Genomic DNA, 23011 nt, shown 5'->3' with positions numbered 1-23011 from the left:
CCCCAAAAAAAAATTAAGTTTGTTTGTAAAAAATATTTTCAACTTCAAAATTTCAATTTTTCACCCCTACCCTCGACCCCCCCACCACCCCCCAAAAAAAATTTAAGCTTGTTTTTAAAAAATATTTTCAATTTCAAAAATTATTTTCTACTCTAGTATAAATAAAAGATATTTCTCAAAAACATTTTTCATTCATAAATCAAACACTAAAACTCTTTTCCGAAAAATATTTTGTACTCACCAACTAAATATGAGAAAATAAGTCAAAAATCAACATGTTTTCCAAGAAAACACTTTCTAGGAAAACATTTTCCTTCATACCAAGCACACCCTATAAGTGTTTTCAATTTGATCAGGCCGCAGGAACCCGAATTGAATTGTGCAAAAGGAAGCAGTTTTTTTTAATAAATTTCATTAAAACAATGTGATAGCTCGCATCTGATCAAGTACAATCAATTCGATAAAATTATCACAAACTTTCTTCTACTTCCTCATGGTGGATTAGAGAGATTTGAAGTATGCACTCCTTATTGTTGGGCTATTGCTCATGTTCCAGTCAAAGGCTCATGGCCTAATCCTACTTAAAAAGGGATTGGAATTATTCTTTTTATTTGGTTTCCAATTCTATTAGGAAAAGGATTGGAATAGTAATCCTATTTGGAGTTGGTTTTGGCTTTGTAAGGAAAAGCACAACTCTATAAATAGATGATGGTCTTGAGAGAATAATTTAGATTGCTCATTAGTATTGTCTTTGAAAGACATTAGGACATAAGAGAAGTTTTTGAGAGAGCTTTTAACAAGAGATAAGAGAGAAGAAAAAAGGGTTCTTTTACTGCAGTCTTTTATTCCGACCAGTAACTTTCAGATCATTTTTTTCGATTAACTAACCATTGGATAGGGCTGAAATTTGTACTGAGTGTTCCTGACATCTTGGCGGTTGATTTGAACGGTGGAGATCGTATTTGGAAGTCAACAAGATCCTGTTGTAAGTCCCGAACAACAGCTGGGTTCGGGTGGTGTTTCTTTCTATTTATCTTTTGTTGGTGTAGCTATTGTTTGTTCTCTTTTTGGCACTTGTTGTGTAGCCATTAGAAGAATAATTGTAACTATCTTATTGTTATAGTGAAGCAATTCAGATCTTGTCGATCCTATGGTGGTTACCTTCGTTTTGAAGGATTTTTCCATGTTAAACTTGGTGTTCTTTATTTTAGATTTTCGTTTTCATCCTTTCGTCACAACAAGTGGTATCAGAGCGATGTTCTCTATATGGAGGGGAATATGAGCAAGATGGTATGTCTAAACAGAAGAAACTACAACATATGGAAAAACAAGAAGAAAGATCTATTGTTCGTGAAGAAGATGCATCTTCCCATTTTTGCTGCTCGTAAACCTGAGACTGTGACCGATGTAAATTGGGATTTCGAGCACCAATAAGTATGTGGATATATAAGACAATGGGTTGAAGATAATGTTCGCAACCATATTGTGAATGAGACACATGCAAGAACATTGTTGGAAAAGTTGGAGACGTTTTATGCTTCAAAAACTGGCAATAACAAGTTGTTCTTGGACCTTTAAATACAAGGAGGGCAATCTTATTCTTGATCACATAAATTATTTTCAAGGTGTTCTTGATCAGCTATCAGGAATGGGTGTTAATTTTGATGATGAATACAAGGACTTTGGCTTCTTAATACTCTACCGGATTCTTGGGAAACTCTTCGTGCCTCTTTAACAAATTATGCTCCTGGTGGTAAGGTGACTATGGAATATGCAAAAAATGGTGTGTTGAATGAAGAAGTTAAAAGAAAATCTCAAGGCACATCCTCACATTCAGATGTTTTGTACACAGAATATCGAGGGAGAGATAAGACAAGAGATCCGAAAAGTAGAGGTAAAAGTAGAAGCAAGTCAAGATTAAGGAATCCAAATATTATATGCCATCATTGTGGAAAGAAAGGACATATTAGAAGATTTTGCAAACAATTGAAGCAAGATCTTAAAGAAGGGAAGAAGGAAGAAAATAATGGAAACAATGTTGTTGCTGTCTTTATCACAAGCAATTGTGATAAAGACGTCATCAATTTTGTATCTCAAGATACAAGTTGGATAGTAGATTCTGGAGCTACATCACATGTCATACCAAGAAAAGACTTCTTTGCATCTTATACTTTTGTTAACTCTGAGGTGTTAAAAATGGGTAATGCTGGTGAGGTTAAGGTGTTTGGTGTTGACACTGTTTGTTTGAAAACCAACACTGGTTCAACGTTAGTCCTTCAGAATGTCAAGCATGCTCCAGACATTCCCTTGAATTTGATCTCTGTAGGACAACTAGATAATGATGGCTATCATAATGACTTGTTCAATGGCCAATGGAAGCTGACCAAAGGCTCATTGATTGTAGCTCGAGGAAGAAAGCATTCAAATTTATGCGTGACACAAGGATCGATTCTTGGAGACTCTATAAATTTGGTGGAAAGTAAGACTTTATCAGAATTGTGGCACAAGAGGCTTAGTCATATGAGCAAGAGGGGGATTACCTGTTTAGCTAAGAAGAATTTGCTTGCTAGTGTGAAACAAGCAAAGGTAAAAAGATGTGTTCATTGCTTAGCTGGAAAACAGAAAAGAGTTTTTTTTCACAGTCATCCTCCTTCAAGAAAGTCTAAGCTACTAGAGCTAGTACACTCTGATTTGTGTGGTCCTTTTAAAGTGAAGTCAAAAAGTGGTGCGTTTTACTTTGCAACTTTCATTGATGACCATTCTCGCAAGATTTGGGTATATCCTTTAAAATCCAAAGATCAAGTACTTGATGTGTTTAAAGAGTTTCAAGCCTTATCTGAGAGACAAACGGGAAAGAAATTAAAATGTATTCGCACTAATAATGGTAGTGAGTATATTGGTCCCTTTGATAACTATTGCAAATCGCAAGGAATTCGTCATCAGAAGACTCCTCCAAAGACTCCTCAATTAAATGGCCTGGCAGAAAGGATGAACAGAACTTTAGTTGAGAGAGTTAGATGCGCGCTTTCAGAGGCTAAACTTCCAAACTCATTTTGGGCTGAAGCACTTAACACTGTTGCTTATGTTATCAATTTGTCTCATATTGTTGCTTTGGATGGTGATGTTCCAAACAGAGTTTGGTTTGGTAAGGATGTTTCTTATGATCACTTGAAAGTGTTTGGTTGTAAAGCTTGTGTGCATGTTCCAAAAGATGAGAGGTCAAAATTGGATGTTAAAACTAAGCAGTGCATCTTCATTGGTTATGGTCAAGATGAGTTTTGATATCGCTTTTATGATCCAATTGATAAAAAGCTCATTAGAAGTCGTGATGTTGTGTTCTTTGAAGATCAAACTATTGAAGCTATTGACAAGGTTGAGAAACCAGATTCTCAGATTGATGAGAAGCTTAGTTGATGTTGATCCAGTTCCTATTATTGATACATCTTTTGCACATGAAGGAACCCAAGTTAATGAACAGGGTGTAGAACCTATAGATGTTCCTATTGATGATGTTGTGGTTGATCATCAACTAACTAATGCTGAGATGACAAATTTGGATGCTCCAGAAACCTCTTGTAGAAGATCCACTAGAGAGAAGTGAAGCTCAACACGTTATTCTCCTAATGAGTATATTATTTTGACTGACATGGGAGAACCTGAAGGTTATGATGAAGTCATGCTAGATACTCATAGAGATAGGTGGGTAGGAGTCACGGAAGACTAGATGAAGTCACTTCACGAGAATGGCACATATGAGCTAGTGGAGTTACCGAAAGGTAAGAAAACTTTAACAAATAAATGGATCTTCATATTAAAGCAAGAGCAACATACATTTGCACCTAGATACAAGGCTAGGTTAGTTGTCAAAGGTTTTAGTCAAAGAAAGGGAATTGATTTTGATGAAATGTTCTCTCCTGTTGCGAAAATGTCCTCTATTCGTATGGTTTTAGCCTTAGCCGCAAGTCTAGATTTAGAGGTTGAGCATATGGAAGTCAAGACTGCCTTTCTTCATGGTGATTTAGAAGAGGAGATCTACATGGAGCAACCCGAAAGTTTCATAGTTAAAGGAAAAGAAAACCATGTTTGCAAATTGAGAAAGAGCTTGTATGGCTTGAAACAAGCTCCAAGGCAGTGTACTTGAAGTTTGAATCTGTCATTGAAAATCAGGGATACAAGAAAACTTCTTCAGATCATTGTGTATTCTTTCAGAAGTTCTCTGATGATGATTTTATTATCTTACTACTTTATGTGGATGATATGCTGATTGTTGGCAAAAATAAATCTAAAATTGTAGTCCTTAAGAAAGAGTTAAGAAAATCGTTTGCGATGAAGGACTTGGGGCCAGCAAAGAAGATCTTAAGCATACAAATTCATCGAGATAGACACAAGAAAGAGTTATCACTATCCCAAAAGGAGTATATTGAGAAAGTACTCAAGAGGTTCAACATGACAGAGGCAAAAGTGGTTAGTACACCTCTTGCTAAACACTTTAAGTTGAGTACGACCCAAAGTCCATCTACTAATGAAGAGAAGAATGAGATGTCAAGTATTCCATACTCTTCCATGGTATAGTTTGATATATGCTATGATTTGCACTAGACCAGATATTGCACATGCTGTTGGTATCGTTAGTAGATTTCTTTCCAATCCTGGAAAAGAACATTGGGCTGCAGTGAAATGGATACTAAGATATTTGAAGGGTACTTCAGATATGGAGTTGTGCTTTGGTAGTGGCAAGTCTGAACTTGTATGCTACACAGACTCTGATTTAGGAGGAAATCTTGATAACTCAAAATCCACTTTTGGTTATTTGATCACTTTTGGAGGGGGAGCTATTTCTTGGCAATTAAGACTTCAGAAGTGCATAGTTTTATCTACCACACAAGCTGAATATATTGCCATCATTGAAGGTGCCAAAGAATTGCTTTGGATGAAGGAGTTTATCAAAGATCTTGATTTTGAACAATCAAGGTTTGTCTTATTTTGTGATAATCAAAGTGCTATTTATCTCACCAAGCACTCTACCTTTCATTCTAAGTCCAAACATATTAGTAGAAAATATCATTGGATTAGAATGGCCCTAGAGGAAATATTATTTGAGGTTGAGAAGATACACACTAATGACAATCCTTCAGATATGCTTACAAAAGTGGTGATCGTAGACAAACATGAGTTTTGTAGAAGTGTGGCAGGCATGAAGTCTGTCAACAGTTCCTCCACTTGAAGTCCATTTGGCCCCTTGGCTGGAGGGAGAGTTGGTTGGGCTATTGCTCATGTTCCAGCCAAAGGCTCATGCCCTAATCCTACTTGAAAAAAGATTGAAATTATTCTCTTTATTTGGTTTCCAATTCTATTAGGAAAAGGATTGGAATAGTAATCCTATTTGGAGTTGGTTTTGGCTTTGTAAGGAAAAGCACAACTCTATAATTAGATGATGGTCTTGAGAGAATAATTTAGTTTGCTCATTAGTATTGTCTTTGAAAGACATTAGGACATAAGAGAAGTTTTTGAGAGAGCTTTCAACAAGAGATAAGAGAGAAGAAAAAATAATTCTTTTGTTGTAGTCTTTTATTCCGACCAGCAACTTTCAGATCGTGTTTGCCAATTAACTAACCGTTGGATCGGGCTGAAATTTGTACTGAGTGTTCCTGACATCTTGACGGTTGATTTGAACGGTGAAGATCGGATTCAAATGTCAGCAAGATCCTTTTTTAAGTCCCGAACAACAGCTGGGTTTGGGTGGTGTTTCTTTCTATTTATCTTTTGATGGTATAGCTATTGTTTGTTCTCTTTTGGCACTTGTTGTGTAGCCATTAGAAGAATAATTGTAAATCTCTTATTGTTATAGTGAAGCAATTCGGATCTTGTCGATCCCGTGGTGGTTACCTTCATTTTGAAGGATTTTTCCACGTTAAATTTGGTGTTCTTTATTTTAGATTTTCGTTTTCATCTTTTCGTCACAACACTTACAATGTTTCAACTGATGAGGCTCTTTAGCTTGTCTCAACAAATGGATACTAAATTTATCTTGTAGAAACATCAAGGAGTTGATCTTAATTTGGAAGAGCATCGTCATGATAAGTTGCCTCCTTCGTTCTTCTCTTGTCTACACAATTGACATCCTTGAAGCTTGTTAGTTTTGTTCTTTAGCCACCACTAGAGTTTAAGGGCTTCCTCAAACTCCGCCATTTGGTACTTTCTGGGGTTGACTTTACAAACAATTACTTTGAAAGCTTCATTTCTCGATGCCCCGTTCTTAAAACAGTACTAGTGTTGTTTGTGTGCTCTGGCATTCATCATTTTTATATCAGTGGCCCTAAACTGAAGAAGTTGTTCTCTTGAGAGAGTTGTAATATCTCCGGAAGGAAGGCTGTCTGTCCTGTCTCTGATTTAGTTATGTTTGTCTAATGTCAAAATACTTCAACTTGATGGCAAGTTTCTGCAGCAGGTTAGTGCTAATGAAATTACTTATAGTACATGTCTTTACATTTGAATATTTTGCTAGTATTAATCAAGTTTGTATTTTGCCTTCAAAATCATTAATGCTTCAGGTCCTAGCTAAAACTCGGATTCCGCCTACCCTATCGACATCACCAGATGCACTGAAGATTCTTGAACTCAAAGGTGTGAATTTTATGGACTTCAGTATAATCTCTGCTCTTGTCAGCAAACAAAATTGGAAAAATTGCAGAAATCCCACCTTTTAGTTTACTTATTACATTATCTCCTATAAGTTTTACAAATCTCCAAAATCCCTCATTTTCGCGCATCAAATTAGTGTATCTTGCACATCAGATTAATGTATCTCACGCATCAGATAGTGTATCTTGTATGAAATGTACATCAGATTAGTGTATCTCACGCATCAGATTAGTGTATCTCGCGCATCAGATAGTGTATCTCGTATAAAATGTACATCAGATTAGTGTATCATGTATAAAATGTAATGTATCTTACTTAACGATTAATGGTATCTTACGCATCAGATTAATGTATCAGCGCTTATATTATTATTTCCGTTTTGAGGGATTTCTGTAATTATAAACTTTTAAGGGATAAATTGTAATTTTGCCTTAAAAGTATGTGATTTCTGTAATTTGCCAAAAAAATTTACATTCAAATAAGTTGTGATCTCACATTGATTGACGAATAGACTGGTGATGATCTACTTATATGAGCTAACTTTTGAGTTTGAGTTAACCTCAAGTGTTTTTTTGTGTAGGCTTCTACGATCAAGCTAAACGAGGAACTCGTCTCACATTATCTAAAATACCGCAACTACACAAATTCCCCCCTGAGCAAACTTCATGTGGTCAAGTTAACAAACATCTCAAGTCCTCACTTTTGCTGCATATAGCTGACATTTCTGATTTGATGAAATTCTTAGTCCTCTCTCACTTTTTGTTGTTTGATATTCTCCTGTTCCAATTTGTTTGTTCTATTTTTCTTTGTAGTCCATTTAATTTAAAGAAAAAGCTCTTTCTTTTTGTTATGGAAACCTAGTGGAAGCAATCAAATTGGGCAGGTATATATGTAATTTAACTAGGATGCAGTACTCTACTTAAGATATTATCTACTAAATAATTAAAATATCCTTTGTTTAACGATATTTTAATATCTGAATACACATTATTTATTCATTTTTAGACATATAAAAATATAATTCAAATAGAAATAATTAAATAGAAAAAATATAAATTTAATAAAATGAAATTACAATTTAATAAAAAAAACATTTATATTTGCTTGTGATTATGAAGATGAGTCGTAGTCGTGGTGATTGTGATGGTTGATGCTAGTAATGGTAGTGGTGATACGTGTGATGACGCAATGTAGGACTCTAGTGATTGACCCGGGATGGTTACTAGAGGTGATGATTGTGATTATGGAATTAGTTGATGTTGTAAATGGTGATGGCTAAAGAAGTGTGGTGGTTGACGATGGTGTTGGTGATAGTTGTGATAATGGAGGTGATTAGTAATAGGAATTGATTGTAGATGATAGTAGCGGCAGAGGTATTGATGTTGATAATGACAAATGCGGATATAAATATAATGATGGATGTGGGAGGTGTTGTAGCAACTGACAGTAATGGTTGCCAATGAGGATTGTGACGTGGTTGAAGGATCTAACCACTTAGATGGTTGATAGTTGTGACAACAGAGATGATTAGTGATTGTAACGATAAAGGTTGTTAGTAGTAGTGGATAGTGATTGTGAACAAAGTGATGGTAAAAATTATTCACACAAAAATATCTCTTAATGTTGAATACTTTATTCATGATCTTAATGACTAACACATATTCAAACCGGGGTGAATCTAGTAACACGTAAGGAGTGTCACGGACACGGCTTTATTAAAAAAAATTGCTAAATATGCATATATAATTGAAATACAGCAGAAAAAGTAAGCTATATATAACCTTGTGATACGCTTTAAGACAATAGTATATACAACGCAGTTGTAAGTGCAATGTTAGTTCATGCGAGGGACCCGAGTTTTTTCAACTTCTTATATGATGCACCTCCAACCTTAATTAGGAGGTTTCTCCGTCTGGTGAAATATCATTTATGTTTTTTCAATTTCAAATAAAATTTGATTACATGCGCTCTGTGATGTGGTGAATTACATTCTTGATATAAGATTGTCAACTTAGATTATGACCAAATTCAAGGGGAAAAAAAAGGTTTGATTGATAGCAAAGTATATAGCCTCTCATAGAATTCAGTTTGACACTTATAAAGATGCATATTTTTCATTGTTTACCTTATTATATTGTTAGTCAAATTATTTGTTATGTTGTATAGCTTCGAAATTTGTTTCTTTATTTAGTATTTTGGGATTTTGGTTTATTTAGCCTAATTTTTTATACTTACCTAAAAGGGGTTTGTAGTTATGTTGTATGTTAGTGTTTTGAGCATTTTTCTTAATTTTATGTTATGCATCACACACTTTTAAATTATTAGTTTTTTGTGTGTAATAATTTTTTAAAAAAAATTGAACAAAATATAAAATACATGTGCTTCGCACATGTTCGAGAACTAATTTTAGTATAAACAAATTCACTTAATGAATAATAGTTGTAATTTGGTATTGTAGTACTATAAATAGGGGTGCTTGCAACCTATTTCCTCAGATTGAGAGGTAGCTCATATGTAGTGAGATTTAAGAGTTTTTGAATTATGCAATAAAGCCTCCTACTTTTTCTCTCTAATTTGATAAACATCTTTTATATAGTCAATTCTTAGTCCTTCACTTGTGTCTTATATTATTCCTTTGGGATATTTTTATTTCCTTTAGCAATTTAGTGGCATTGGTGATAGTTTATATATATTGATCTACTTGACATGGATTTTGAAATGTAATGAAATATTGTAATTCCCATACTATATATATATATTTTAGTTTCTATTAACAGGACAGCTAAACAGTATGCCAGAGACCCTTCTAAACAAGCAGCATAAACAGTTTGTTTTGCACATAACACATCTTTGAGCATACCTTTATCCAGCTGCAGCATAATGCAAATCAACTACTGATATCATTTTGTTCACTTATGGCTTCAACGGTGGTTAGAAAAATTCTATCTATCCAAACAATTAGAGCATCATTGCATAAAACTTTCCAACAAGGGAACCATCAAACGAGGTCTTTTATACTGATAAACGAGACATTGGTCTCGCTGGATGCAACAGTACACAATAAAAATTAAGAGCAATATTACAAGGATGGGAATAGGAGCCAAAAAAAAATAGTGTTCTTGTAACAAAATAACAAAAGATTGCTCTCACCTTGTGGCTTTCTCTATTCATTTGTACTTAAATCTCTTTCTTCAACTCAGCACTTCAGCACGTCCAAGAAGCTGATCGTTTGATTACAGGCTTCATTTGTTTGTCCTCTTCCAAGGCAATCATTCCCAAATGCGAAGGATCCTCCAGCAACATCTTTGCTACAAGATATCCTGCGATTGACCATGTCTGATACTTCCTCGCTTGTTTACCAATATATCTTCCAACTGTACCGTCATAATATTCAGGCCAGGAGTCCTTAGATAAGCGGCTCTCAGCAAGATCAATTGCTCGTCTTGCAATTTGTGGCCGTCCCGTCTTAATGCAGGCAGCAGTTAGCAACCATAAAAGCACTGCAATTTAAGATGTGAATTAGACATTGCATTAGAAAGCATGACATCAAACTTGAAGCAATAGCCTATGCATCTTATTTCTTTTAGCCACTGCACAGAAGCAATATAGATGCTTCTACGGAAAGTGGGATTGTAAATAATTTATGAAACACGCATTCTACTAGTAAAGCTACAAAGTCTTTTTAACACAATATGAAGTCCCATAACTAAACTAACTAATAATCATCCAAGTGATTCTCTACACTCCTTTCTTTTTCTGGACAAAGAAGTCACACTACGAAATCGCGCAAGTTATTATGAAATTAGAGAAAAGACATAAAGTCACCATTGAAGTTGTCCCGAATTTTTAAATACACCTTAACTTTGCAACCGTCCTATTACCTCCACTAAACAATTTTGAGCAGATATTATTATATTATTATTTTTCGATCAACCCCCAAGATTTAAGAAGCAAGTGTGTTCACACACCAATCATTACATGACACGTGTTAATTTTATTAAAAATATAAATTTTTTTCATTTTAAATTTTTTCTTTATCTTTTTTTTTTCTTTATTTCTCTCTCTCTTACTTTTTGATTTATTTTAATTTTGATTTTATCTTAAATTCCACGTCATCTTCAACCCCCCACTTTCAAGTGATTCATCCCTGCATTTTCTTTTTTTTTCTTCACCTCCCACCCTCACCCCATGTCAAGCTGAACCCCTCTCCCATTTTTTTTTCTTTTTTATTCTTCTTTTCCACTCAAATTCTTTATTTCAATGATTTTTTTTATAAAAAAAAAATTCATACTATTTTCTAGACTTTATTGAATTATTTGATAACAAAACTAATTATTTTTCAAAGAAATTTAAAATTTCGAAGGTACCATCAATTACTCCTTTCATATAACTTCAAAATCAGAAATGATAATTTTAAAAGAATCAATGAATTCCCCGAAAATTAAAAGAACTTAATTGAAATCGGATAAAAAAAACTATATAATACTTCCTAATCATCTTGAAATCTAATGGTTTATCAAATTGTTCGAAATGTAAAAACATATTTAGATATAAGTTTAAAAATTAAAGAGATTAAACTAATAGTAGTAAAAAATGGAAGGTGAAGTTGTGGTAAAAATAGTGGCATTGCAAGCTTCAATAGAGATGACAATAAATTTTTGAAGAAGAAAGAAAGAGAAAAAATAAAAACAAAAAAGCTAAAAAAAATAAGAAAATACATTTTAAATAAAATTAGTATTAGTTATTTTAAATAAAGAGAGTGCACACACTCCTCTATGTCATGTGGACAAAAAATGATGTAATAATATCAGTTCAAGATTGTTTAGTGGGGTAATAGGACGCCAACTTAGTTAAGGTGTCTTTTTGAAAATTCGGGACAAGTTCAGGTGTCACATTATGTCTTTTCTCTTTTAAGTAGCAAAGCAAGTGAAGTGCTGAAGGAAGATGGAAGAACCTGGCCAAGATCCACCATTATGGTAGCTCCACCTGGTATTCTTGGGATCACAACCAGTTATAAGTCGCCAGTCATGATTTTCTAGTGCTGGATAAGATATTTTTAAGGGCATCTCTGCTACTAGCTCATCCCAGCGTGCTTCTATGAGATCCATAATAGCGGAAGCTTGCTCTGGAGTGGCAAGGGAGGACAATATGGCAATACAGTTACCTAAAGCAAACCATCTGAAGTCCATCCTTGCAGGACTGACGTTCCCAATAAAGTAACCACCACGTTTAGGCACAAATTCAAATACCCAATCTGGGATTGAATCAGGGATAACATTAAACTTATTTACTGCAGTATGAGAATATTCTTCAGTTTTATAGCGGTAAATGTCGTTTAATTGTTGGAAATCAAGCCAGAAATAACTTCTCATGTGATAACTCAAGGCATGTAGACGCTTCACTATTCTCTCAACAAATTCTCCCCCTTCTGTATCGTGCTTCAACATTGCCAAAGCACTTCGCAATGCCATAAAGAAGAGTGCTTGGATCTCAATAGGATAACCATAGATTCCCTGCAATATCAACCATCGTAATTTAACAACTCAATAATATATTTTCAAAGGACATGTCTTTCATCCATCTATTGTGCCCAAGCATTTACAAAGCAATTCTGTTATGGTTGTCACATCAAACCTTTTTTTAGAGCTGAGAAATCTTCTGTTTCAAGATTTGGATTTTAGTGGATAATGGGCCCGCCCCAGTATCCTTCTCTACTAATGGGAGTCACATCTATCGTTTTCATCAGGATAAAAACATTGACTGGAGGCTGGATATAGTCGTGTGGCAACTCAGTTCACATAAAATTTCATGTCATACATAGATCAATTAATCACCAAGAAGCAAAAGACGATGCTTATTATGTGCTTCAAAGTACTTCTAACTATGATTATAACAGAATTCCAAAAGGTGATCTTCAAGTTATGCGGAACTTTAGGCTTTCAAGTCTAGCGTTAGAATCTGGATGCACAAGCACAAGGTAATTAGCAGAAAATTCTATTTCTAGAACATTTTGTTGAATACTGGGTAACATGTATGAAGAGACGTGCGATAGGCAATACCAATTGAAGTAAGAAAAGTAGAAGTTGTTTGTCCTTGGTGGCTGAACTGAAGGAGAATGAAAAACAAAAGGAAAAAAAAGGTAGCTCACACTGACTAAAGACACAAAGTTGAAAACAAAAAGGATATGGAAAGTCATCAGATAAGATTATATTTAAGACATGGTTTTTAGTAGCATTTTCATCACATTACCAATAGAAATAATACCAATCACAATCAGGTAAAATAGATAAACAGCATACTCCAGTTATCTCATAGATTTGCAACTTTAGCGACAATAAAAGGTAAATAAAGAAACAGCTTAAACAAGTATTACTTATAAACATAAAACACAAGGAATATAAAATCTATCGTTACATGCTATAAAGAAGCATCAATAAACTTTCTATGAAACTGCTTCAACATCATCACCGCCCTTCTTTATTTCTACATACTTGGTAAATAATTAACAAATACCGTAGCATACAACATAGGAAAGACGACAAATGAAGTAAAAGCAGCTTAAAAACAAAAGAGTGAAAGCTGCCAACCTACAACAAAGAAACAGCAAGGAGCGGCAAAGTAGAGAACATGTCCATTTGGTGGCTAATAGAGACAAGATTGTCAAAAATGATGAAACAAGTTCCAAATCCTTAAAACAACTTTTAAAATGATATGATTAAGTTTGCATGATCCAACAGCTGCCCGGTTCTAACTCAAGTTATGAATGCATAACCTAATTATGGTGCAAGCACTTTATAGAAAACTATTAAAACACGCTGAAATTGATGTTGGGATAGAAATAATCAAGAAGTCAAGCGTAACCTAATAATTGCAGATCTTGACAGCGATAAATCAGATGACAAAAAAAACTATAAAAATACTTAGTGATAACGGTTTGGTCAATTGACTTACATATGATAATACTAATATGAAAGAAAATATTAAAACTGTAGAGACAATAAACCTTCCCCTAAACAAAACTGTCTATATGACTATTGTGTGGATGCTACTATGTTCTAGGAGAAAGAAAGGATCTTTCATTTATATAAATCCAAAACTTTTCCTCCAAGAAAGCATTAACCAAATATGGAAGAAACCTTTTCCGACAATGAAACCTTTTCCACCAAGAAAATTTCATACCAAAAAAAAAAACATTTTGAATTAAAACACAATGATAAGAAGTATCCAGTTACGATAATAAGTTGTATTATATCACAATCACAGAAACAACCAATAATATATGCAAGTTAAGGCAACAAGATAACTTACCATTCTTCTATCAATCATTGAGCATCCATCAGCACAAAGCAAAGTAGGAAATGTATCAAATCCTTCAGACAAACATAAGCTCAATATAAGCCTCATTCCCCTTTGGCACTCGGGAGTTTCAGCAAGACTGACATCTCCGGTAGATTTTGTGTATGCACGGAGAAGAATTATCCACCAAAATCCAGAATCAACTGGAGCGACTCTTCCAATTGCACTCTCACCAAAATCTGCCATTATCGTATCTGTCTTACGAACAGGATCATGAAGAACCTTGAAACTAGCTGGCATAACCCCTTCCCCCAGCTTGAATCTATCTACTCTTTTCTCCCACCCTTGAAGCTGAAGTGTCTTCAACAGGAAGTTCTTAACTATATCAGGCTCTCCATTCATCAGGAAGGCCAGAGCGCTAGGAACAAAATCTCGAACAAAGACCTACACATCCAGCAAAAACTTACATAGATACTTAAGACATGCTACTAAAATTGAAAATAACTTATCCTGATCAAGCAAAATTGCTCAATGTAAATCTGAACTTCTGCATTACTGTATCTCATTCCACAACAAACCCAATTCCAGTAAAATATCCCGAAAATATAAATGGATTTTTGTCAAAAGTAAGACCTGATTATAGTATATGAAACCAATATAATGGAAATTACAACATCACTAATACCGAAAGAGGAACTACTTCAAAACTGTTATATTGTATTTAACAAGTACCTGATCATAATTGAGGACTTCCTCAGCGGCATGATCCACTGCAGCAATTGTACCAACTGGTTGGCCTCGAAAGTGAACCATGGAACGGCGTAGAGCATCCCAGGCTTCAGCAACCATTGGATGTGGCTCAAAAGAGTTTCGTGCCGATGAAGCTGGGGTGTCCAACCCAGACCTTCCTGGCGAGTAAGTATTCTCATAATTATCTAAACCTCTAGATAAGCCTATGGATAACTCACTTAGCGACCTCTCATCAAAAGATCTCTGCCTCTCTATATTAATCCTTGGCTTATCAAGAAGTTTCGAGAGATCAAAGTCATCCATCTCCGAAATGGAGCAGTGGGAGCTAACATTTCTCAATCCAGTACCTTCCATCCTCGCTCTTAAAACCTTCAACTCACACAACTACTCTATACGATAAACAATAGCCCGTTTAGACGATTAAACAAGTTATACACTCATATAAACAACACAACCTTGTTTATCTATTTGTAGAAAATGACATCGCTAATTGACAAACCCGGCAATTTTTAAATACAAGAATATGAAACACATGGCAACTAATATATATATATATATATATATATATATATACACGCCATTGTCAATGGTCAGGAAAAAAAATCACATATAAATTATTCAAAAATGGAAGTTAAAAAAAACAAATCAGGCAAATAGTGTGGCCCAACCGAAAAAAAAAATGTAATAACTATTTGCAATTTTATCCATTTTCTCCTTAGGGAAAGATAATTAACCAAATAAATAGTATACTAATAATAATTAAGTTACCATAATCAAAATAACTTTATCCACAAAATAGCTACAAAGCAAGCGATTGCCTAAAAACAGACTTAACTTAGTCTAGAAAATGAAAAATAGCCAAAAATAACTTAGAATTTCTGAAATTTTAAGCTGAGAAAAGGAGCTGCATTGCAAAGTCCACTCTAAAATTAAGAAGAAACACAAAACTTTGAGATCCAAATACTTGAACAAGAGCAAGACAGAAGATAGTTAAGCAAACTGAGATCCAAAAAGCACAAATACCGAGAAAATAGAAAACTTATAAAAGAGAGTAAAGTATAGAGAGTGAAGACCTTAGCTGAGAGAGAAAAAAAAGGTAGTATTCTGCCGGAAATAATGGAGTCTGAAGCCGGCGAGATAGCCGGAAAAAAAAAAAGAGAAATGGAGAGAGAAGAAGGGGTAAGTAGAAAATGGAAGAAGAGGGGAAAAAAGATCATGTTGTGGAATGAAGCTAATTTATAGAGAGTTGACATTTGCGAAGACTCTAAGTGGGGCACACAGAACCCCTATTTTACAACCTATATACCTTTTTGTGAGAAGAAGCCACAGCTAAGATATTGCAGGATAAGAACAAGATAGTACTGTAATAAATAATTTTTTAACAAGATAGTACTGTAATAAATAATTTTTTTATAATTTTGTGTTATATAATTTATACATGTATTAATAAGTATTGACATTTCTTTTCGCAAGGAATGTTTAGTCTACTGGTTAAGGAGTTCCTAAGGTTCCTTAAGGTTATTTGTTCAAGCCCTAATGGGTGCTCTAAAATTTTATAAATCAATACATAAATAATTATTTTTTTAATTAAAAAATATAGCAAAAATTTTTAAATCAAAATACATAATATTTAGCTCAGATGTTCATGTTTATTTAATAGGAATTGAACGGAAAAAAAAATTCAGTTTAGAATGAAATCACATTTATACTTAAAGATTTGACCGAGACATCAAAAATAAAAAGTAGAATCAAATGAGATTTAAGAAAATATACATATATGAAGCATTTTTCACTTTTAATAGCTTTATAGAAATAAGAAATAGGATTTTTGATTAAATTAGTATTAAATAATTACTTAAAGAAAAAAAATAAAAGTCAAATCGATTAAAAATTTAATTGGCTACATATGTAATAGATAATATTAGTTTTGAATTATTGAAGAAATAACATATTTATTAATTAATAGCTCTTTTGAAAATATAAAAATAAAATGTAGCTACTGAAAATTGAACCCACATGAATGATGTTCGCTTCAGCTTTGGCTGAGAGTTAGAATACAATGGGCTAAGAATATTTGTTATTTCAAGGGTGTCCAAAATATTTTATTTAACCATTTAAAATATTATTTTATTTATATATACGATGTAATTTTCTGATGAAGGGTGCCCGACTGGACACCCCGGACATAGTGTAGCTCCGCCCTTTGTGATCATCATCACTAATAATAAAATTGAAATTTTCACCTATTTCATTTTTCATTTTTCCTTAATTAAAATTACATGCACCATTTTTATTTTATTTTATTTTTTAAAAAATGAATTATATTACACTGTAAAAGTAAAACATAAAATAAAAAGAAAAGAAACATGGTTACTTGTGTGCTAAGTTGCTCGGACTTTTTATTTTTGGTGTCGCATTCGTGTCAATACGATATGAGTGTGGTTGTGAAATTTGTGTCCAATTTGTACAACGGATTTTGAATACTTTGACGAAAATCAATGGGAAAAGTCTGAAGAATTCCAATGATTCTTGTAATCAATATAAAAGTTAAGGTGAAATTGTAGGAAATGAAATACCTTTTATATAGAAATTTTTATGTCACTCATTTTCCTTTAATCTCCTTATGGGATTCTCCTCAAGTTCTCCACATAATATTTCATGATCTAGGTTTTATAACCATGGGCGGACCCACATGGAGTCCATCGGGTGCTCGAGCACCCATTAGCCTCGTCTCGAAATATATATATATATATATATATAGAAATTAAGAGGTATTGTATAAAATTAACATAGAGCACCCAATGTATAATTGATATGATTAAGCCCATTGGCTCTTAGGTTGGTGCTTAAGGCTCTTTTAGTGTTGTTGAGCCTGAGCTCGAATCTCATTGTTAGCATGCATTTTTTTTTATATTTTTGACCATGTCACTTTAAGAGCATCCACAACCTTAAAACTCAAGATCTGTCACTATTTATAACTCAATTTTAAATATTTTAATTATATTTAGGCGAATTTCCGCACCCATAGACATACATGGATCCATATTCTCAAATCTTAAAAACTAGATCATGAAGGATCCGACCTCTATATTTGCACCGGTATCGAACACCCACACCCGAGTCTGAGCAACTTAGCTTGTGTGAGGTAGAATAGTTGGTGAGACCTCCAAGTCCAAGCACGTGGGAATTGGCGGGAAATCAACGTAGACACAGCGGCGTAATTTTGGCCACTTTAATTGTTAGCAAGTCCTCATCGTACTTGTCTTTATTCTTACTCTTTTATCTTTCATTTTCTTTTTTTCCTTTTACTTTTATTTATCTTTCAATTGTACTTAACAATTTCTATTCATTTTAAAATTTTATGAATATACATAAATTATTAATTTATAACTCTATAATTTACATTTTGATTTATTTGGCTCTTCGCTGTCATCTCATTCTCTACTTGGTGAGAAAAGGTAAAGTTTACTCTTAAGAATTTTCAACAAGATGTCAAGATTTAGTCTTACTTAAAGGTCATTTTAGTACCAAAGGAATACACCGATATTTATGGTAGTATATTACTATGTCTAAAGGGTATGTATGTTGTGTTGATGATATTATATTATTATTCTTACACTAGTTTATTTGTTACAATAATAAGAAATATTATTAAATTTACGGAAAAGGACCTAAAATACCTTTAAAGTATTAGAAATACTACAAAACTACCTCCATCCACCTATTGACTCCAAAATACCCTTCTCATCCACCTATTGGCTCCAAAATACCCTTGTCATCCACCTTTGGGTTCAAAATTGATCACTTATTTAACGGTTTTAAATTTAAACTATTTAAATATTTATTTTAACACGTGGCGCTCAACTGTTTGTTAGAATTTAACTTATTAATATAATTTATAAATCAATTCACTACCCACCCATTACTAATTAAACCCCCACCCAATTAATAAACCCGCCCCATTACTAATGCAACAACAGGAAAGGTACTGCCAATGAGTGTTTCTAAAAATTTGAGGCGAAAATGTCTATAGAAGTACATTATCATACATTCAAGTCCTCAATCAAAACATATTATAATTCAAGTGTCTAAATAAAAATTACCGATAAACATAAAAGTTTGACTATGTTCATCTTAATCATTCCTTCGTCTCAATTATGTGACGTTACTTAATAGCTAACTTTTTTAAAAAATAATATTTAAAAATAATAATAAATATTTATAAAATTATATTAAAAAAGTGCATGAATTAATTCGGGATGTACTACTTCTTTATCTTTAATCATAAATTTTGAATTCAGGCTTGAAAGTGTCCTCCTAAATAAGCGGCTCAACCTAAATTTAATTGGGGCTTCAATTCTGACTCGAATAATTTTGGATGTCATTTTCAGGAGTCTGTAATTTCGTCGTGTTTTAGTAGTGGTTAGGGCGATTTTGATATTAGAATTGGTTTATTAATTGGGTGGAGTTTAATTAGTAATGGTTGGGTAGTGGGTTGGTTTATAAATGATATTAATAAATTAAATTATATCCAATAGTTGGTTTTAAATAGTTTAAATTTAAAACCGTTAAATAAGTGTCAATTTTGAACCCAAAGGTGGATGACAAGGATATTTTGGAGCCAATAGGTGGATTAGAAGGGCATTTTGGAGCCAATAGATGGATGGAGGGTAGTTTTGTACCATTTCCAATACTTCGAGGGTATTTTATTGGAAAATTAGAATGTAGATTAACTATAAATTTTAGTAAACAACTTTAATTCAATTGATGATTAATTGGTTGGACATATTCTGATGCACTCCTGGTGAATATCATCGATTGATTGGATGATAATAGTATCTCACTCTCACGAGGCCAAATATATCTTATGCAGTTTAAAGTTTGATCCAGTTCATGCTGGCTCCTAAAACCTTTCACATGAATGCTGCCATTAGGGTAGTGAAGTATATTAATTAAGCAATCACCATGACTTGGAGTGCTATTAGCAGCAAAACTCACTGGTTCTCTACAAGCTTATTGTGATGCATACTAGGGTCTTGCGTTAATACTAGGAGGTCAATCACTGGTTATTTGGTCAAGTATGGAAACTTACCAATCTCGTGGAAATCTAAGAAACAGTCCACCATTTTCAAGAGTTCAACTGAGGCAGTAAATAGGAGTCTTGCCTCGACTGTTGCAGAAGTCACCTGGATCATTAGGCTTGTTTAAAACACTGGACATACCTTTGAACCTACTTGTTCCTTTGCTTGTGATAGCAAAGAAGCTATCCAAGTTATTTCCAATCGAGTGTTTTATGAGAGAACAAAACATATTGACATTGATTGTTATTTTATTATATATATGTAGAAGGTATTGAAGGGTCTTGTGATCATACACTACTTGTGCTCATCTAAGCAGTCTCTTGATATTCTTACTAAAGATCTGAGTAGGCGTTAGCATTCTCATCTCATGTCTGAGCTAGGAATGAAGAACATCTTCATATCACCTAGCAATTGAAGGGAGCTATTAGAGAATATAACAAAGAGATTGCAAATTGCGCAGTTGGAACTAGCTAGCCGTCATTGTTAGTTAGTTAAGCTTAATAATTGATTTGGCTGTTAGATTGAACTTGTAAGTTAGACGTGTTAAATTTGACAAGATTCAAAGATGAATTAACATGAAGATTTGGTAGATAGGAAGATAATTCTTCATTGGTACAAAAGTCAAGATAGCAACTTTGTAGGTGAAATTTAGGTAAACCATAAAATGGTTTCACAAGGTAAATCTTGACATTTTGACACATTGTGATGTCATGGATGACATAAATAGGAAGAATTCACTACTATAAATAGGTAGCTTTTAATTCATTGGCTATACACCTCTCACTTTCCTTCTCATCTTCTAAGGCATTTGATCTTCTTTCTTCTTTCTCTCTTGTATTATTTCACTTGTACTCTTTTGGAGCGAAATAATATTGATTGGTTGTGTCCGAGGAGTAGGCAAAAGAAATTAATATTTTTCTGAACCTCGTTAATTTCTGGTGTTCCTTTTATTGTTGTCTCATTTACTATTTATAAGCTACCTTTAGATATAGCAGTTGTGATTTCATTACTCTCTATATATTCGACTTCCGCAACAATTGATATCAGAGCCAAGGTATTATCTGAGTATGCTCTGTGGTTGTAGCACAGTTTGAACTTCCACATCAGAAAAAGATTTACATTGGTCTTTGCATTGTTAGCTAGTAAATAGTCTTTGAAGCAAAAATGGGAGACAAGACAAATGATGAGTCCACATCGAATGTCAATAATATGTGATCATTGGCATCTTCGCTTATGACAAGAATTGTGTCAAATGCAAAATTTGTAGTTGAAATTTTTGACGGGTCAGGACATTTCGGCATGTGGCAAGGCGAGGTCATTGATGTCCTTTTTCAACAAGGGCTAGATATTTCCATTTAAGAAAAGAAATCAGACGGTGCGAGCGAAAAAAATTGGAAGATTATCAACTGTGTTGCTTGCTGTATCATTCGATCTTACCTTGCAAGAGAACAAAAGTATCCTTACACAAAAGTAACATCTGCAAATAAATTATGGAATTCATTGGAGGAGATATTCTTGAAGAAAAATAGTCAAAATAAACTTTACATGAAAAGAAGACTGTTACGCTTCACTTATATTCCTGGTAGCACAATGAATGATCATATCACCAACTTTAATAAGTTGGCGACAGATTAGCGGAATATGGACGTGACTTTTACGGATGGATATATGGCCTTAATGTTGTTAAGTTCACTTCCCGATGAGTTCGAGCATCTTGAAGCTACTCTACTGCGTGAGAATGATGAAGTATCTCTCAAAGAACTTTGTTCTGCCTTATATAGTTATGAACAATGAAAGAGAGAAAAACAAAAATGCAGAGAAGCAGAAGCACTGATTGCGAGAGGTTGTTCTCAAAATCATATGAGAACGAAGAAAGAGAGATCCAAGTCAAGATCCAGACTCAGCAAAGATAAATGTACCTTTTACCGAGAAAAAGGACACTGGAAGAAAGATTGCTAAAGTTGAAAAGCAAGGCTAAACCAAATAATGGGAAGACTGTCATGGATTCAAATGTGCCTGATTGTGATGACTCAGATTACTCACTAGTTACAACAGATCTATCCAAGTCATCTGATGTATGGTTGATAGACTTAGCTTGTAGCTATTATATGTGTCCTAATCAGGACTGGTTTATTGATTTACAAGAAGTAGAATGTGGAGTTATTCACACAACAAACAATAATCCTCTTACCGCATATGGTGTTGGTTCAATTCAATTAAGGAATAATGATGGATTGACCAGAACATTAGCAGATGTTCGATATGTACCGGATTTGAAGAAGAATCTCATTTCTGTAGGAGCTTTAGAGTCAAAGGGATTCAAAGTCATTGCAGATAATGGCGTAATGAGAATATGCTCCGGTGCACTGGTGGTAATGAAGGCAATTCGAAGAAATACTAACATGTACCACTATCAAGGTAGTACATTTATTGGGGCAGCGACAACAACATTCAGTGACGACAATGAGGCATAAATGATCAGGCTGTGGCATATGCGCTTGGGACATGCTGGAGGAAAATCCTTGAAAACTTTATCAGATCAAGGATTGCTAAAAGGAGTAAAATCTTGCAACTTGGAGTTTTGTGAGCATTGTGTCAAGGAAAAGCAAACAAGGGTTAAATTTGGAACAACTATCCATAATACTAAAGGTATTTTGGATTATGTTCATTCAGATGTTTGGGGTGCTTCAAAAGCACCTTTATTAGGTGGGAAACACTATTTTGTAACCTTTGTTGATGACTTTTCCCAAAGACTGTGGGTGTATATGATGAAAACAAAAGATGAAGTATTGAAAATTTTTCTCAAATGTAAGGCGATGATAGAAACTCAAAGTGACAGAAAGATCAAGTGTCTTCGCACAAACAATGGTTGAGAATACAAAAACGATCTTTTTCAAAAAAATTTTTGAGAAAATGGCATCGTTAGACATTTCTCTGTCAGAAATACACCATAACAGAATGGAGTGACAGAACGCATGAACCAGACTTTGCTGGAGAAGGTTCGGTGTATGTTGTCCAATGCTGGTTTGGGATAAGAATTTTGGGCCGAGGCAATAACATATGCATGCCACGTCATTAACCGCCTACCATCTGCTGCTATAGGTGGGAAGACACCATTAGAAAAATGGTATGAAAAACCTGCTGAAGATTATGGTTCTTTATATGTATTTGGCTCAATTGCATATTATCATGTAAGAGAGTCAAAATTAGACCCAAGACCAAAAAAAACTTTATTTATGGAA

At 34.0% G+C, this 23011-nt stretch overlaps 1 protein-coding gene across 2 annotated transcripts; it reads right to left on the bottom strand.

Annotated features, from left to right (window-relative positions):
- Positions 1–9634: 9634 nt before the first annotated feature.
- Positions 9635–15905, bottom strand: LOC125845274 (probable alkaline/neutral invertase D). Of its 2 annotated transcripts, none has more exons than XM_049524751.1 (5): positions 15762–15905; positions 14671–15077; positions 13951–14382; positions 11597–12155; positions 9635–10142 (listed from the first exon to the last, which is right to left on the bottom strand). In XM_049524751.1, exons 2-5 carry the CDS (start codon positions 15040–15042, stop codon positions 9847–9849), a joined length of 1659 nt encoding a protein of 552 aa, XP_049380708.1. In that variant the 5' UTR covers positions 15043–15077; positions 15762–15905; the 3' UTR covers positions 9635–9846. The 2 variants fall into 2 exon arrangements, with proteins under 2 accessions (XP_049380708.1, XP_049380706.1); XM_049524749.1 differs by having other exon boundaries at positions 14671–15072.
- Between the last annotated feature and the right edge of the window lie 7106 nt (positions 15906–23011).

Source organism: Solanum stenotomum, chromosome 11 (genome assembly GCF_019186545.1).
Source record: "Solanum stenotomum isolate F172 chromosome 11, ASM1918654v1, whole genome shotgun sequence".
Lineage (NCBI taxonomy): Eukaryota > Viridiplantae > Streptophyta > Magnoliopsida > Solanales > Solanaceae > Solanum > Solanum stenotomum.
This window is presented reverse-complemented; position numbering and strand designations above follow the sequence as displayed.

What these genes read in the sequence shown, in the direction of transcription:
- LOC125845274 (XM_049524749.1), bottom strand. Translation starts at nt 15,905, where the DNA reads ATGATCTTTTTTCCCCTCTTCTTCCATTTTCTACTTACCCCTTCTTCT. An exon ending in AAGTCCTCAATTATGATCAG is followed by an intron (nt 14,383 to 14,670) that starts GTACTTGTTAAA and finishes CTGGATGTGTAG; the next exon opens with GTCTTTGTTCGAGATTTTGT. An exon ending in CAATGATTGATAGAAGAATG is followed by an intron (nt 12,156 to 13,950) that starts GTAAGTTATCTT and finishes TTGATATTGCAG; the next exon opens with GGAATCTATGGTTATCCTAT.